This window comes from Patella vulgata, chromosome 6, assembly GCF_932274485.2.
Source record: "Patella vulgata chromosome 6, xgPatVulg1.2, whole genome shotgun sequence".
Lineage (NCBI taxonomy): Eukaryota > Metazoa > Mollusca > Gastropoda > Patellidae > Patella > Patella vulgata.
This window is the reverse complement of record NC_065884.2, coordinates 1,756,663-1,776,502: the sequence shown is the minus strand read 5'-3', so window position 1 is coordinate 1,776,502 and position 19,840 is coordinate 1,756,663. Positions and strand designations below refer to the sequence as shown.

Genomic DNA, 19,840 nt, shown 5'->3' with positions numbered 1-19,840 from the left:
ATCACCCCCTCCCATAGCACACTGTATGGTGTATGCCCGTCTCCATTAGCCCAGTCGGTGCCGAACAGTAGGACGTTAAATCCCATTTGATTTGATTTGAAGGAAACTCAAATGTTATCACGCTCTTTTAAATAGGGACCCCTCCCCGGAATCGAACCTTGATTCCGCGTTACATATCAACACCATGGTATGTAGGTCACCGACCATGCCCAATTGATTAGACAGACATTTCATGGCAAAGTCGTCGGTGGCCCTGAAAGGCTCCCCGGTCGGCAGGGGGCATAACTCCGACACCGTTATTCGAGATATATCTCGTGGCTGTCACATTCCGCGACTACGGTCCCGCAGAGATGGTAGCCGGGACACGCTGATTTAACAACCGACCGAGTCGGTCTGTTCCATCATGTGATTTGATCGTGTCTTCACGGGAGCCCTGAAGTGAATATCCGCACACTGCCGGTTCTGGTCCGAACGTAGAAGGCCAGAAGTTTTGAATTTGATCTGTATTGAGCTTGTGGTCTTGTGGACACTCTTTCTGGTGGTAGCATTTTTTCTTTTTTTTCTTAACGAAACAAAACGTTCACATATTTCTTGTGTGAGTTTAAATTTCGTGAAAATCCGTCAAAATGGTTGCCCACTGTATGCAAATAGTGTAAAAGCATATAATACGTATATACCACAGTTATGTATCCTCCAGAGACGATTTAGATGAAACTGAACATATGTGTGATAAGGATCAACAGTTCTTGGATAAGGTCGATTTTGGTCCGCATCGGACCTTCCGTGTCTGATTTATACCCCTGCCGTTTACGCAAAATGCAAAACTTGAAATATGTGTTAAGGACGAGCCGTTCTTGATTGAACCCAATTTTTGTGCGCATCGGAAGTTTCGTGCCAGAGTTATGCCCCCTTCCTTTCATGCAAAATGCGAAATATGGAAACAAAAATGGCAAACCCTTCAGAGGCTACAACTGTTGTCTGATTCGGATGAAACTAAAGATCACGTCTTAATTTAATTTCAGTTGACAACGGACCTTCCCTGCTGGAGTTATTTCCCTTTACCCGAAAACTTTGTGAATGCAAAACAGGATATATTTGTTAACATACGTTCTTCATATTTAGTTTGAAGCTTTCTGGTTATTTGAGGCGAAACCGATTGATAATCAGTGACCCGTAACCGTTTGTTTCCAGAGTTATGACCCCTTACCTAAAAACACCGTGAATACGATAGATGTCACAGATCTATACTTGGTTTTTTTTTTTTTAGATTTGGTGTGAATCATTGTATTCATCAAAGGACAAAACCAATATCGATATTTAGCGATCCATGACATTGCGTTCTGAATTCACCCGACGGGAATTGATCGTTTCCGAGACTCCCTGTCGGCCGAGAGGACATGGCGGTATAGTACCTGTCTCAAAACGTTCGAAATTGTCGAGTCCTTTCTATGCGCAAAAGATCAATTTTTAAAAGATAGCGATGGAAAGCGATGGAGTCTGTACATTGTATATTTCAAATTTGGTGTGACGCATTCCGTTGTGACACCCCTTTTTCCAAAAACTTGGGTACCCCAGGAGTAGGAAAGCCAACAATGAAACAGAAATTAGCAAACAAGCCGATCATTAAAAGGAAATAATTATACAAGTAAGACCCGTATACAATTTTGAACACCATCTGTCAAAACCACCAGAATGAAATGTATTAAAATTAAAAATACGACATCCTATAGGTTATAGTAAACGCCCACATTGAAGTGTGGGCGTATTATGTTGTCACCTATGACCGTCGGTCCATACGCCCACAATTGTCCTGTTTTTTTTTATTATTATTTTATTTATCACAGTTAAAATATAAAACAAAATATAATGATAAAATCAACGACTAAAAGAATAAAAATATTACATATAATAATAAAATAAATATATGATTATGATATTCTACTAATTAAATTTCACGAGGATTTTATCATCAACAATTTCTATATATGGATTTAATTGATATAAAAGTTGAAACTTGTGTAATAATCCATGATGTTTCATATAAATATAAACATTATTCATATGAGCTGTTAAAATTGATTTAAATACGGCACGTATTTCTAACTTATGATTTTGCTTTAAGAAATACAACCTTCTCTTTAAAACTGCCAACCTAGCAGCCGAGAAAAAAATACTAAAAATAAATTATCAGCTTCCTTTCTGATAGGATATCCAAACATGAACCAAACCACATAATCATCTCTGCTAAACCCTTTGCTTTGAAAATTCACCTGAATCATGTCATATATGAGCTCGTGTCATGATTTGACATATTTACAGTCTAGTAAGATATGCCGCAAAGTTTCAACGCATTCATCTTTATTTAACATACAAAAAGGATCAGGAACTAATTTGATAGACTACTCTACAGCCATTAACGGATTTGGTGTGAAAAATTGTGGTCATAAGAGGTTGCACTCTGCCGACTTTCAACGCCCCGCAACGTGTAGTTCCCGATCTATCTGAGGATCATTATGTTCAGTTGCTGGTTCATATAGTACGTTGTATTTCGGTAAACACTGACTATGGTTGGTCGAGACATTTCATGATGTAGGGTCACCCGCCCAACCTAGTGGGCTTTCGCCGGGTTCGTTCTCCTACACTTTAGGGTCCCGACGCACAAGCGAATTATTTTAATAAATAAAATTGAACCATTTGTTAGTGACGAAATCACCTAGTTTGTGTCGAGTGGACGTTGTATAGACTATGTACATTGTATTCAGAATAATTACCTGTAAATGTAACCATATATGAAAAGACCGTTTAAACCTAGATCTCGCAAGCAGCAGTGATCGTAAGCGATCATGTGTTGTAAAAAGGGTAAAACCTCGACGGCTTACATCGGAAAACGTTGATATCTTTGATATCTCAGAGACAACTCATATCATTTCTGAAGAAAAATGGTAACTACACGTCACCATTGTGTTTGTAAAATGGAGTGAAATTGGGCGAAAGTAAGTCGGTCATCAGGCGACAGATTACGATATTTATCTATGGGTATACCTACAATGCGAGACTTTCCATGGACAGTGTTGTGTCGTCGTCGAGATATATAACTTAACATTGCTTGTTACATACGACGTTACGAGAATTTCTACGAACAGGGACGGTTGTTAGTCGAGAGATATAACTTAACATTGCTTCTTACATATGACTTTACAAGATTCAAAACAACAATGCAATGATTTAACTCTTACTCTCTTGTTGGTTTATATAAGTTCAATATAATTTACTTATTGTGCCACCAAGAAAGGCTTTTCTATATGGTTCAAAATAAATTTAATAATCAACATTATTTAATATTTATGACATTTCTAGCTAATGAATGTATAAACAAACAATAAAATTGTTTTAATACGGAATTTTACAGTCCAGATTATATATTATTTGGTATGAAATCTGTGCCATTATTAACAGATTCTGCTTGTGGCGACGCAAATTTAGCCACGGATATCAAAACAAGAAATATCGTCAAACACAATAACGTCGGTGAACTATCATAAGATTGAATCCCGGGGAAATTAGTCAAATACACTTTTTTGCAATTTTAAAATCCCCCAATTAATATGCACATTTCTGTCTAAGCTGTGTATCTCTACGCCAATTAGAACTGTTCTGGGTATCATGTGTCCAAATATTGTATCTTGATTTGTGGATATTTTGAAGTGCAGAAGTTTCTTTTTCTTAATCACAAGAAATTCTTAGATACACCCTTTTGACACTTCACCGACGATAAACTCTCACATACTAATACATAACAGTGCCATATGGGAGTTAACTCTTCCATCAAGTATCCAATAATAAAAGGATTGATCATGATCATGAAAACACACCCCTGATTTATGTTGGCACAGAATTTCTAAACTTCTTTTTCTTCAACAGCCCAAGACGGGCATGCCTTACAGGCATGTAGGTGATATGTTGCTTGCTCGGCGGACAACAATAACACGACAAACCTCACACACCGTGGAGAGATACAAACAACCACACGGGTAATACCATACTGAATTGAAAGTGTGACTTTTTCAAGATTGGACAAATATAAAAATTAATTATTGTATTTAATATGTACTAAGAGGTGTCCAAATCAAAAGTCCATTACATAGTATAATGCAAAATCGAGATAGGAAGGATTGGGACCCTATTATCGATTATCGAAGTATTATCAGCTGTTCCGGCAATGAGCATACTCTGCCTTGGGCTATAGCGAAGTTGATCTAATTTGGTGTCATTCGTCTTTAAAAAATATAATGCTTAGTTCGCCTGACTTCATTTATGATTGTATTAACATAATAGTAGCTAGTCTTATTAGATGCTAGGTGGTGTTTTATCGCTGTTGTTCATTAAACGATAGTATGTGAATGTCGCACAAATAGTCCACATGGGTCTATGGCCGTTACTGTTAAAAATAGTTGTCGTGTTTTACTTGTATCTGGTAGTCGAATGGAAATGGAAGTTTCTCTCGTCTCTTGCCATTGTATTACGTTAGCCGAACCGGATATAGTCCCCAGACTGACTTCATAATACATATTCTTCCATGATGTATCGAACACACCTTTCCAGGAGATTTCCATAGTTTTGTCATCTGTAGAAGCAACGGTCTGTATTCTAGACGAATCTAAAATGAATAAAATACATATCAATATAATAAAATTACAGACTGACCTATTCCATAGTTTTTATTAACATGATCCAAAAACAGCGACAAGTGTGGTGTCCATTTCAGACAAAAACAAAGAACGAAGTCTATGATATGATATATGGTTTCAGAGAAATCATTTCTAGCCCAAATCATAACAGCGGACAAATATCGGATAGTGGTCTAATGATACTAACCTTTTAATACAGGTGGTTGTCCTATGGTAAATATTTTTCTACATATAAAGTTGCCCTGTATGTCCAACATGTTGATGGTAGAAAAACTGATATTATAATGTGTTTCAGGTTGTAGTGATATACCTAGTATTATGGCTCGATCATAGTCCAGATCTGTTAGACTAATGTTATTATATAGTGCTGTTGTTTCTCCAGTAACATGAATCTAAATAAAACAATAAATACATTTAAACAACAGTGGCCAAAGTATCAGCAGTTATTACAGCAACATAAATATAATATAATGCAAATGCTGGCCGGACTGATAACATATTCATGGACACATATAGACACGTGAAATCCCCAAATGATGGGTGGCCATGGTATCAGGTATTCTAGAAACAGTAAGAAAACCCTGCCCCATGCACGACAAATGTCACTACTTATAGCCAAATTTAGCAATGATTTGGCCATGATCACAAGATCAGTGATTTAAATACAAGAGTACAACACATTTGTTAGCCATTTGAACTCTTCAAATGAGAGGTAACATCAGGTGTTTTATACCTGTTCTACACCTGTTGTCACTTATAGCCAACTAGACAGGTCCTGGGTAGATGATAATCTTTAAGGACAAGGCCATCAGAACAGCGGTTAAAACATTACAACTGTCACCTATTATCATTGTTCGGATTAGCGTTGTGACCTGTCTGGCGATCCACATTAGTTAACAGCGCCTGAAACCTGGGCTAACTTTCATATATCACAGTGCGTAAAACGTATACGTAAAATTTCAGAAGGGCGTCGCCCATGACGGCATGACAAAATAAAATTTTCATTAAGTATCATGGTCAGCAGTACGACCACAGATGAATGCCTGCAATTATAAATAGTGACGGGTGTTGTGCATAAGACAGCATATCTTACTCTTTCTAGAACAACTGATGACACATCTAAAACTGTATTGTCTGTACTGATTATACCTGTATAGTCTTGATGTCCACTTGATTGTCTGATAAATCCCAATGTAATCGTAAAGAATTGGTCAACACTTGGCACTCATCACGAACAGGGTATACTGATACATAATCTTTAAATATAATTATTTGTCCAGTTGAATTTGACGCCATCTTGTCTAGTATCAGTACGCCATCTGTGGAAGCTATGGTTGGTAGACCTGCTTTATTAAAGCATCTAACAGTTGAATAAATATGTCTTGAATTTTGAAAACCAATTTCATTTATAACCGTTTCAGCAAACGACTGACCATGATCTACCCGTTTGAATGATTGGATGTCAAAACTCCCCACAGTTGTACCTAGAAACCAAAAGCAATATTCTGTTAAAATAATCATCCAGGCACTCAATAGTCGTATTTACGGGTCTCCAGCGTATAAAATTCAGCCCATTTTCTACCGTACGTAAATAATGATACCTTCATAGGTTTATGACATTTTGAGTATTTCAATTCGTTTATAAATTATTCTGACATAGTTTGATACAAATAACTCTACAAATAATTGGTGAAACAAGTTCAAATACGAGCTTGTCCGCGCATAATTGGTGAAACAAGTTCAAATACGAACTCGTCTACAAATGAAATGAAATAGGGTTTAACGGGTATAGGCCACGCAGTACACGGGACCCCAGTTTATGGCCCCATCCGTATGACTAGACGAATTCATTGTTCAGGTTATATGAATATACAATATCCTACCTATAGCCCACATACAGTAATCTATTCCACTGTCGTGATCTTCGATCTTCCAGTTGACTGATACATGCAGACTTGATTGAAAGTCCACATCAGGACCTAAAGCAAACAGTCATGAGATAAAAACAATTTTGATGTACTTGGATAAATCCAGTATTATCCTAAAATATTACGTCAGTTTATTAAACTGCCTAAAGTTTGAGAAAGCGAGAAGAAGAATCGCATTTGTTCAACTGGAGAATTTAATGATAATTAGGATCATAAACTATATAGTGGAATACTAATTAATTTTGAAGAGGGTGAATTAGCATAACCTGTTATAGAAGATCATTAAGCTCCCGAGCATTCAATTATATTATATTCATACCTAAGCCATCGTTTATCTCGAATATTATAGGTGGAGTCATATCAACAATTATACTCTGTGATTGGCTAACAGCTGACAGCCCCGCAGCATTCGATGACATCACTGTGACGTACAGTTTAGTATTATGAATAAGCTTCAGGTCCGATATGGTTACATGGTGACGTGAACCTACACTTGTAAAACTTTTAATCTGTGTCCCACCTTCTACAGTTCCTAGAAATATACCAAGAATATCCTTTATTGTAGGTCATTAAATAAAATCGAACAGAGAGCAATCTGAACCCGAGTTATCTCGTTCCATGTGCTTTTAATACATAATTCTATAGTGATAAATCTCTTAGTTAAATATAGTGGTTTAGACAAAAACATGCATCTAATCTTGTTAAAGGGCATTAATAGGTTTATCATTGTTTAATTTGCTTCAATTCATTTTCAAGATTTACAGACATCCATATATATTTGACTATTATTAACGCTATTGTAATTCAACACGCCCAATACATAATCTGATATGTACGTTTGTTGTTTGTGATGTCGGTATAGATTTGTCTTGTTTGTGTGTGGTGCGGTCCTCCTGCACTTTCTATAAAATGTATTATTTATAATGTACATCGGAAAAAAACTTATGATTTCACTCTCAGTGAAACTGTTTTGAGCAAAATAAATATGTTTAAACTAAAACCTTTTTATGACTGCATAGAATCTTAGAAGAGAAGATAAACTACTACCTTTAGAGATAAAAAACATTTACCTAGTGCCCATTTATTTTCAATAATAGGAATCTCATTATCTTCAAAATGCCACGCAAGGTGTATTGATGACCAATATGGTGTGAAGACTGTGTGATGTATTAAATGATTCGATTCACTCCGTATATCTACATAATCAACTTCAAACAAATACAGATCATCTATCGCTAACTCCATATCTAAATTAACTGTACCAATTATAATGTCTTCTGTAGTAGCTGTAGGATGGACAACGTACATATATCTACTCCATAAAATTAAAGACAACGACTGAACTTCATCTACTCCTTTAGATAACTGTGGGTCAAGGTTGAATGTCTGCCGTTCTTTCCCAAACTGGACGAAGCCTTCCAGAACATGATCCCGTATACTGACGTCATGAGGATATCCAACATGGACGATCAAATGATAGACATTGCCTCGATGTAAATTTGAAACGGTCTGTTCAATTCGTCCTTTCACTTTGACGTAACTGTTACCATCTTTCGACGAGTGTGATTGGACCGTTTTAATACAAAATGTTGGATCAATCTTCCAATTGACTGGTGCTTGTTCATCACATGTCGTGGGCTTGCTCTGTAGTCCTTGTTCAAAAGATGGATTAAGGATAAGATTATCGCCGATGTATTCGACATCAACAGGATAAGGTGGTGTAATATCAATAGTTATGCCATTAGATACCACTACATCAGATGTTAATCCAATTCCATCTACAGCATAAACCCTGTGATAGATTGTTCTACCTTCTAAGTCTGTAACATAAAAACATACCCTGTGCTTTCTATTTGATGTAGACACAATTATTCAAATCAATATTAAATGATGTTGTTAAAATGAAGATTATGAAATGAATCCGAATAGTATTAGCGAAACACATTTATGATATACTCACAAGAGAAACACAAATGAGTTACCTAAAGTTCGTTTCTGAAGTTGTGAGGAACATACGGCCTGAGATCATGTTGTTGATATCAAAAATACAACTAAATAGTATTATAATGGTGTGATAATCTGCCAGTCGCTAAGATAATTAATGTTTGAAGATCAACTGCAGCTAGTAAGTCGTTAACCTGTCATCCATTTCAAGCCGTCATTAGGTAACGACGTTAATCCCATCTATTGTTTTTGTTGATTTATTATATTTATTATGCATTGTTCATTTATCGACCTATCAGTTTTAATTACAACATTTACCTTTATCCTATTATCTGATTGTCCTTAAATATTACAAAATATGTACATTGAATGCAGTCACTAGTTAGGATCCCTAACTAAGTGCAGTAACTGGCCTGTCAGTACTGTATGAAGATATATGTATATTTATGTTCCGGTATATTAAAGAATTGAAGAATCATTCGAAATCTGTTATATCCGAAGAGAGAATCTTACACCTCTAAAGTATTCAATAATTTAATTAACCACAGTTGTCTTTGGTATTCGAGATAAACATGGTACCATAATAAGATTCTAACCTTGTTTTAATAATGTAGATATATTTCGATAACCTCTCGTATATAATCCCATATTTTCCCAGGGTTTAATACTACAATCAGTAGTACTATCATCTGTACCAATACACCAATAATAACTCTCTATACCAGATCCACTATCAGTAAAACCATACCATGATGCTGATACACTTGTTATACAGCTTGAATAGTCTGTATCATATACAGCTGAAATAAACGTTGGTAACTGTATAAAATATTAAATCACAAAAACTATGTGCCCGAATGGGGTAAATATGTATTCTAGTGGTACAATCCTACCTGAGACAGACAACTAGAAACGTTTTGAAAGCTTAAATTATGATATCTTTAACCCAGTGTTCGATTCCGGTTTCGGGATATCCAGCGTGGTTCCTCCTTGTCAGTAGTGAATTACGCAGGGCATGACAAGGAACAGCTATAGTCAATCATTCGAATGGGGCGAAAGCCCGCGGTATATTAGAATTCGAAATAAGAGTAGTCTGTAACGCACATGCATGGCGTATGTGCCTAGTCGGAGCAGAAACGTAGGGCGTTAAACCCCATTTCATTTCATTTTCCTTATTTTGAATGGTGTATCACCAATATATGTCAAAATATTTGAAAGGAATGATCCCCATCAAAAATAGATTGATTTATACCATAAAGATATCTCAACAGTAAGCGCAGGAGAACCGCACTATACGCACAAAGACAAAACAGCGGACAAGACAAACTGTATAGACACCGCAAGAAATAAACAACAAATATCAAATCATGTGAATGGATCCTGGAATTCAGCTATAAGCTGTACAATCCCGGGCATGTAATTCACTCAAATTGAAACAAAAGTGATTTACAAGAACGACGCAACAGAAACACTAACAATACATGTTTAAGCAATACTCACAGTCACCATCGTGAACCAGTCCAGATGAAGGTTGTTGATTATCTAATATGATACCATCACTACTCGCCCAACTAATTAAACCTACTTTATTATAAGCTATAATTATCGTATAATATTCTCTGTTTTCTTCTAGCTTTAAACTATTAGCTATGTACATATTTTCAGATCCAGCTACATCGATTACTGATCGATGGATATTGTGCCCTGAAATAAAGAATCATTTATCAACACAAGCATCGTGAACTGCACATGGTGGTGGTAACATTTGCCGAAGTTCGCCACAGATTAACTGGATACGGAAACAAAGATCTCCCCAAATTAACGAAAAAAAAACTTGTTAACCTACCCTATTCGTAAGTGCCCGTGATCAAAATTAGCTTATGATCGCCTTGATGAGGAAGCGTGTCCAATTGCTAAGATGCCCCTGCATATGTGGTGTAATTCTTAAACTTACCCATAGGATGTGTACTAATATATATCCTATAATAATCCAGACCATGGGCTCCTTCTCTGAATTTATTTTTCCAGTTAATGATCATGGTATCAGTTGAAGCTTGATAATCTATATCTTTACTGCTTGAAATATCTCGTAATTCCTTTACCTTAATAAAAATAATCAAAACTTAAAATCATAATTAATTAACTGTTTCTTCGGGAATTTTATTGATCGAGTTTCCAGCAATAATAATATACGTAAAATAAATTATTCTTTTCTTAAAAGTTTCATTCCTGGCGCTCAGTAAGGTGGGATATCGGCCAATAAAACAGTTTGACCCAACATATATTGGATAAATGATTTATAACTCACCGCAGCAGAGGCTAAATAACTAACACTGGGCGCCGACGTCAGTACAATTATACCAGGTGATTTAAATATAGCATATTGTTCAGAAGTATACCAGGCTTTTACAAATATACAATATGACACCGACTCCTGCAGTACATCTCCTGGAAGAACAGAGATATCGGAAAAACAATAAAGAAAAACAAATAAAAATACACTCTCCGTATTCTGTAATTCGAAGTTGGATAATCGACACTTTGTTATTATCTTAATAACGGTAGCAATGCCAATCAAGGCTACACCGTTCTTCTAACGACGATAACTCGGCTCAGGGTGAATTAATTTGACTGAAATTTCCGAAATATTCTCTTTTCATTATCTATTTTATCTATAGCGAGAACTGTCAGCTGTGTACCAATCTTTCATAATACCCCTTTAAGAAGTTGATGATTTCGCGTTTTACTGACGTCGGTTACAGCAAATGACGCAGATGAAAGAAAACAGGCGGTTTGACCTAAGTAGTAAACGGTATAGTCTTAGCAGTAACTAGAGTTTGGTTCGTGTGATCTGTTCGGGTTAGCCAACCTTTGTTTAATTAATCACGTTATTTGTACATACTGACCAATACTAACCAACTGACTTACATGTAAATACTCACTTTATGAATATTACTGACCAATTATAGGAAGACGGATAACCCGTATTCTTCTCACGCGTTTACAGGTTCTATAGTGATATCAGGGCTTGTCACAAAATACCCAAGTTAATAAATACTGTAGGATCGATTATCCATAATATGATTTTTATCATTTTACAAGAGGCAAATTTAATTAGGCAAGAACTAATATATAAATTGTTTACCTTTAGCTAAAGTAAGAATAACTTCTGTAGTTTGACCAACATCAAACCAGGCGCGTTCTGTGTGTGTTTTATAGATACCAATGGGTTTTGATTCATTTAAATAGCCAGCACTCACTTCGTATCTACAGACAAATAACAAACACGATAAAGTTAGTATGGAGTTTTGGAAATTGGGCATTTAACCCAAAAACAATACTATTCTAACTGTTGACATATAACTCATTTTACTGTTACGTGTATAGGGTTTAAGTTTAAGCAGTTTGTGGTTAACAGAGATCAGAACAAAATGAAATATATATATATATATATACCAAGGAAGATATAATCAAATATTATCTGTTTATTTTTATTTCGCGTATCCTTCATTATCAACAAATATGTTTTATCAATAAATACCTTATAACCGATAGACCTTGACCACTTATTGTTCTCCAACTAGCAGCCAAAAACGTTTCAGCTGAAGTGAATCTTTTCGAAACTGACGACGACAGCCATAAATCGGTAACAGCGACTACCTGGATGATATTATTTGTATTTCCTGTATAGAAACGAAAGACACATAATGTGTAGTTTGTTTAAAAGAAAAATAAATTTATGTACTCATAATGTCAAAATAAATAATTAGGCATAAATAACAGGATTTGCATTAATGATCATTACTGTACATTTGATGACGAGTTGCCTTTAAGACATTTAAATAAAAATACAAAATACCTGATGTTATATCTTTACATCTGAGTTCATCTAATGTTGGTTTTGGACATTGTCTATCTTGTGGAGCACAAACACATAGTCCATTACAATTATAAGTTACATTACATCGTCGGACTAAATCCAGAATCCCTCCCTCCATTAGCACAAATTCTGAATGAATTGGTTGACTTTTTAACCCAACCTGTTAAAAAAAATTAACACAAGTAAAGCAAATCTACAAATAAAATCATGTAACATAACCATAAGCGGTAACGTCCATTCTAACATGTTATTGAATCAACATTAATATACGTAAAAAAAACATATTAGTCATCATTATCTATATTATAGACGTGTATTGCGTTATTGGTTCCTCTATCTCATTGTTTATATTTACGAGCAAGTTTATATAAACAACACTAAGCTTTAAGTACATATCATTTTGTTCTGATCATTTTGTGTGATATCAACATTTTATTTATTAGGGATTACATGAAGATTAGTTTAACCTGATAGATTTCATGTTCCCGATCGTTTAGTTCATTACTTACCCCATTGACTGCCCAAACAGACATAAACACGGATTTAACGGACTGTAAATTAACACTTTCTACAGTAACCATTTGTACCACACCCTCATCATCAAAGCTGTCTCCTGGTACGTGCCGAAACGTTGATTCTGTTTTATGCTATGAATAGAACAAACAAATAATAAACAACACTGCATGTAAGGGTTAACTTGAGTTCTTTTACAACTTTGGAAAATCTATGTAATGATTTTTATTTAAGGACACGGTCAGTCGTTGACGATTCTTTATCTGGTACACAGTTGGTTTGCTCAACCTGAAGTACAAGGGTTTGGATGTGTGGTGGTATGGGAGGAACTGTCAGTCAATGTTTATCAACAAATCAGTTCAATGGCTTCTTAGTTTTAAAGCGGGCGACAGTTCGACCCATAACGTCACGGTCAGTATGTTCTTTAAAGATGTGCCGACTTTAATTTTTCTTGGTAAATATCCGCAACTACTGTATCTAGTCACGGTCAGTAGGTTGTTTGTAGATAATGTTTCTTGATAAGTATCCCCACCTATTGTATCTAGTGTTATATATTACCTTTTGAAGATCACAAAAGAATGGCTGAGTTCCCAAATTAACAATATATTCTTTAATACCAGTATGTAGATCCGAGAATCCCAGCCATGATATATTGATAGCATTAGTTGACCATCTCATCCAATTATCTCGGTGACGATTTAAATTAGCAGCATGATCAGTAGAGATAGCAAACATTCCTAGGAAGAAGAGTTTAAACTATCATCAATCCGTTTAAAGACAACCTTCCATCATACATGTTTCTATTGTAGTTATTAGTAAGTGTACGGCGACTGCACCACACAAATAATTACACAAGACAAACCTACGGACAGGACACATTATACAGACACCACGAATAACAAACACATATATCAGATAAGGCAAATGGTTCCGGTGGTTAGTGATACAAAATTCATTCAAGATGAAACCAAACTAGATGGGGTTTTCTGCACGAGACAAATTAGGTAATTTCGTGAATTACGTATGGTTCAATTCTGCGGCGGACCAGGAGAAAACCCACGAGGCTGGACATGCGACCCATCACCTTGTTACGTACAGGCGGGGAATCGCAACCACGCCGCTTGGTTCAGTGACAGACTTTATGCTTTCAAGCGCACGCGTTAACGATTCGCCCCCCCCACCTCTCCTAATGAAGACAGTTCGAGAAAACAAGTGGACTGTAAAAAAATGATACTCAGCAGCATGTCCAAAGAGTTCAACAAAAGTTGATGGCACTTTCTTGACAACATTGATAAATTTCGGTGTGTACAGCCAATAAAGCTGAGAAAAATGAAAACACTAATGCCATTTAGTAAAAGTCTTTTATATAACTAATACCTCTGGTTGGTGGTGATGAATCGACAGTAATATCATCAATAACAGCTGACTGACACAAACCAGCTAAATTACATCCAATAAGTTTCACTTTATATTTACTGCCATCATGTAAATCCAGATTTGAAAACTGAAACTCAGTTAAAACACTGGGAATCTGACATAAAAAAACAACAAACATATTTAGTTAAAGTCCATTTCATTATATGGGTAACAACCACGCTATTTCATCACTATATCAAATTCATCGATAACCTAAACAAATGTAGCCGAAAATGTTACTTTGGTTAAGCATATCTGAACTCTACGATTTTGGTATTTAGACATTGCTGTACGGCTAACGTTGGTAATTTGGTGGACCCGAGGTTGTAGGTATTTCTGGGTAAAACAGTATATATAATATTAAATTCCTGTACAAAGCTACACGACAGATTTTACAACTTCCCTGGAAGTGATAACTAATTATTGTATCTTACCATCATTGCTGAAGCGTTGAAGTCACCCAAAACATGTGGAGAAATAGATATGTATTGTCGTTCTATATCCGAATCATCATCAGTAAATTCCCATTCAACTTTAATACTGGTTCTACTAATGGTTGTATACGGTAAAATACTACCGAACGTTGGTGCAAGTATGGGCTTCTTTCTTAGAACAGGAACCGTTACATCAATAGTAAAACCATTAGAGGTTGATTCGGTATATAAGCCTAAATATATAGAATAACACACAATCATCAACATACTCTCGTACAGTGAGACCAATTCTTGATACAATCTGATCGAGGTATTGGTGTGTCAATGACTCCTCCCCATAATTGTGTCAATGATTACTCGACATAGTTATGTCAATGATTCCTCGCCATAGTTGTCAATGATTACTCGTCATAATTGTTCCAATGTTTACTCGCCAAAATTGTGTCAATGATTCCTCGCTATAATTGTGTCAATGTTTACTCGCCATAATTATGTCACCGATTCCTCGAATTGCAGTGGCCCACGATGTGCTTGATATACATATTTTGAAATATTTTCTCAATTAAAAGAATGGCTATCATATAAGAAGTGATGAAATACAGTGACATGATACACATTCAATAATTAGCTTTCGATTTCAATTTTCGATCAATGCCAATTTATTTTTATATATTTCTATTGGAAGTCCAATACGATATGGGAGGCCGCGGTGGCTCAGTGAATAAGACGTTGGTTTGGTAACCTAAAAATTCCGTGTTCGATCCGTTGGACAGGATGGGACAAAAACAAAGGTCCCGTGTACACATTGGCGTGAACATAAAAGATCTTTTGGCAGTTGGAATTCGATATAAGACAACAAAATTTCCCCCATAGCACACTGTTTGCCGTATACTCGTCTTCAGTTGGAGCAGAACAGTAGGATGTTAAACACCCATTCCATTTCACTTCACCATAACGATATTAAAGAAGGCACCCGTAACACCATTTTCCGGAGTCAAAACAATTCAATTATACATTTCCTTTCAATCGGGGACAATTGTCAATTAAAACAGCCAGTTTTATCGTGCAATATCGGGATGTTAAATTGTAAATATAAATCGATGATTTCAAGTAACCCATTGGTGACAAAGAGGCTGTAAATGGCCGAAAATATAACACTGCCATCAGTAAGATTATTTATCATACAGCAAACTAGTAACAGGATAAATATGATAATAAAGAGACGAGATTTTACCTGGCCACTATCAATACGATAAAGAGCTAGATTTTACATGGCCACTCCCAGTCACCATATAAATATGATAAAGTACATGCATTGTAATCTTACCAGCTTTATTATAACATCTAACGGTTATATACATTCTTATACCAAGTGGCAATAGTTTATTATTCGGTAGGTTCGATATATAAGTTAGTTGTACAACAGGCAAAGCTTTGGGTGGTAATATATCGTCTCCCCCAACCGTTGTACCAACTCTCCATTCATATCTTTCTATACCAGATTCGGCATCTTTAAAACCATACCATTTGGCACCTATATAATCTCTGTATCGGAAAATGCATATGTATATTAAAAAATTACGAAATGGTTTTATTTCTGGGTATATAAATCAACCCAATAAAAAAAACATTCCAGAAAATGGATAAAATAAAAAAAACACCCCAAAATGTAAAGAAAATGTTGAACTTGAAAACTAAAGTTAAGTTAAGGGCATTAGTCATTGTATTGGTTTCAGATTACTATTTCTGTTTCAGATATTTGTTTTTGGTTTTAATTTATTGAAATAAAGATAATACTTTACGAAACTACCTGGAAACTTGAAAATCTATATCTAAATCCTTCGTGCCATCTAAAACCCTGCCACTTATAGGTGGGGTGACATCAACAATGACACCATCAGAAGAAGCATGCGCACACATGTTGACCATATTGCATGCGGTTACCGTGGTAATATATTTTCTACCGGGTATAATGTTGTATTGTTGAAAGGTAAAAACTGAAATACGAAATCAATACAAATATTTGTGACGGTCGTGTGTTTGTCTGTTGTTTGTCTGTTTGCCTGTCTGTTCAGAGTTGACTCTACACTAGGGTTGTCCCGGGACTGATATTTGGCGTATAGGGTAGCTCGAACCGGGTAGTAACATAAGCCGTGCAGCACCGGTTAATAAATTAAGATTTTTGTTTGTATTTATTTGGTGTTTGTTTTTATAAATAGTGTATAAATCAAACCTATAATTATTATGAACAGCATTGAAGATATAAACTCTTACATGGGTATGCTCCAGTTTCGATTTCTTGTATGACGTCATCACAATTTGGGCATCTACCCAATTTCAGTTTATAGTATTTTATTGATGAATGCGGATCGTGGAAACCCTGCCATCTAACGGAGAATGTTGATTGGTTAGTTATATAATCTACGTCAATTCCTGTAGAATTGGAATGAAGAACTTCAATGACGTGTCCCGTTACAGGTGGTGACGTATCTACTGTTATCGGCCGCGAAATCAATGTGGATGATAAACCAACTCCATTCGTGGCCTGTAAAATATTTCAGACATTAAAATTTGCTTCTAATGGATGTATGAAAGAAGCGAACACATTTCATACAATATTTAACACTGTCATCTCTAAAACATCCCAGACGATTGACGCCATGGCTTCACAAATTTCTTACAATGAACTGAACTTACCTCTACCGTCACATAATACGCATGACCATCCCGTAAAGTGGTTTCCAAGGTAACCTCATCACAATCAGTAGACGTTATAATATGTTTTATTATGTCATGATGTCCTGGTCTACTACCAAACGACCATTTGTATTGAGTAATACCACTTTCGCCATCTTTGAATGAGCCGCTCCAACTAAGAAATGATGTTTTGATCAGTATTTTTCACTACTACATAAGGCCATTTGATTTCACGAAAATAGTTATATTTGAAATAGTTTATCTCTACATTGAGATTTCTTGCAGCACATAACCAATCACGAATCCATTAGTGTGTCATATTCATTTATTCTTAACCCTTCTTCTTTAGCATAGTCGCGGAAGTACAGACTGGAAAAAGGCGAGGATCATCTTTGTTGGCGCGAAGACAACGCAATAAATAAACAGTTGGCCACCAAAATGTTACACGATAACCCATAGCAAAACGGAGCCGGATGGGGCTTTCTTACCTTCCCTTCGTCGTGTGTCTATACCAGGAATGCGACGACAAGAATAAACGTAGTAAGGCCACACCGCTGTCCGACCTGAATCTGTATCGATGTCATATCACTCCCAACAATATATTACGCAAGAAAAAGCGCTTAAAATACAGATGTGACGTCATCCCTTGATGTTTGCGCACCATTATTTCAAATTATGTAGAGGCAATTTGCCAATCGTACATGTTTTATACTAGATGAAATATTTCACTGAAATGTACCCGATGATGTCTGTATTTTAAGTTTTTAAGGGTCTCGTACAAGATCTTGCGTAATATTTAGATATAGTCCTCGGACTTTTGTCCTCGTGGAATATCAATATATTACTTTATGTCTCGCCTTGGCCCATCAAATCTCACGTACATAACTAGAGCAAATGACTTTGCGCCAGCGTCCCCTAAAACCCAGGCAAGCCACTAGCACGTAAACACACACCATACAGTCAAATCACGGCAAAACCTGTTTTACTGACCATGGTAGGTCTCCGCTTATAGTGACATTATAAATTCTAGAAAAAATTAAACATACTTTGCTTCGTCAATATTAGCAGATATACTTTGTATTTAACTTACCAGACAGAAACTATATTAGTAGACTGCAGATATGTATCAGTAAACTGAATTGGTTTAGACGTTACAAGTGGTGGACTGTTATCTACTATAAAACCTTCCGAATAAACGGTATGCGACCTATTCACAAAATCCAAAGCTAAAAGATAAAGATTTATACTTATTAGTATCATTTCATTACAGGAATGTATGTGCATCTGGGAAGATGAAGATACTATTAATTTAATGCAAATGCTGAAGAAAACTTTGATCAAAAGGCAATCTTTTCCGATAATTCTGGCAGTCAACCGTGATGGTTTTCGGTATATTCAGAGAAGGATCTGGCCGACTGTGTTAAGTGGGCTGTACCAAAAAATACTCTACAGAGGACCTCTTGGGCTATAAATACTTTCAAGTCTTGGAGTGCGTGGAGAAATAATCGAATTGTGGACGATAAGAAAATTCTGAAAGATATCTTAGACATCGATAACCGATCTAAATATGCCAGTAAGTACGTCGTCTATTTCGGTTCTGAATGCTACAAAATGTACCATACACATTGTTAATTGTCAAAAGAATAAAACATTATTTCTGTGTTCTTTGTTTTATGTCGATCATCAACATCATCAGCGGTTGATATGAACCATATCCATAGCTTATTGGGCAACAAAAACTATGAACGGCTTTCGCATGGGTCCCAGGACATCGTTCAAAATATTCGCGCAACACCGGTTCTTTCAAATATAGTTACAGACGACGTATGAAACAAAATTGTGCCTGATTGGAGACACAAATTAGAAAATTACATTCCATACGCGCGATGAGTCGCAACTAACAGCAATTCGCACCACATTCGTGCAATATGAGTGCGACAAAGTTTCGCAAGTGTAAATTCGATGAGATTAGAAGTGAACAGTGCCGCTAATTCGCGTATTATCTCACAATTTTACTTTGGAACTATTATGTTTAATCCCATCGTTCATTCTGTAATATATATCTTACCTACCTTCTACAGTGATGTAATAGGTGTGGCCATCTTGTAGTGGGATATTATTGATTACTTTATGATTTATTAATCCAACATTATGTTTCGTTATTACGTCTTCTCCTCCTTCTATAGAACCTGCAGCAAAATAGCACTTTATCAACAAGGTACAATAGAGGGGATTCTGTTTAGTAAAGTAAAATAAAGATATTTAGGAATATAATAGAAACCGAAGTGTCCGAAATGTAATTAAAATTTAGGAAGCACATTAAAATACTTTTAATTGAAT

The 19,840-nt window shown here is 35.8% G+C and overlaps 1 protein-coding gene across 1 annotated transcript; it reads right to left on the bottom strand.

Moving 5' to 3' along the window:
• Window positions 1-11,797: 11,797 nt before the first annotated feature.
• LOC126824176 (uncharacterized) lies at window positions 11,798-17,341 on the bottom strand. The gene is made up of 6 exons (XM_050553360.1): window positions 17,337-17,341; window positions 16,131-16,348; window positions 14,804-15,036; window positions 14,331-14,484; window positions 13,512-13,690; window positions 11,798-11,827 (listed from the first exon to the last, which is right to left on the bottom strand). Exons 1-6 carry the CDS (start codon window positions 17,339-17,341, stop codon window positions 11,798-11,800), a joined length of 819 nt encoding a protein of 272 aa, XP_050409317.1.
• Window positions 17,342-19,840: the final 2,499 nt, after the last annotated feature.

Bases quoted from the DNA above. Each gene is read 5' to 3' on its own strand.
- LOC126824176 (XM_050553360.1), bottom strand. The intron at 15,037-16,130 runs GTAAGATTACAA...CTATATATTTAG, and splicing joins TAGATGTTATAATAAAGCTG to GCTTATATACCGAATCAACC. The intron at 14,485-14,803 runs GTAAGATACAAT...TTTTTATGTCAG, and splicing joins TCAACGCTTCAGCAATGATG to ATTCCCAGTGTTTTAACTGA.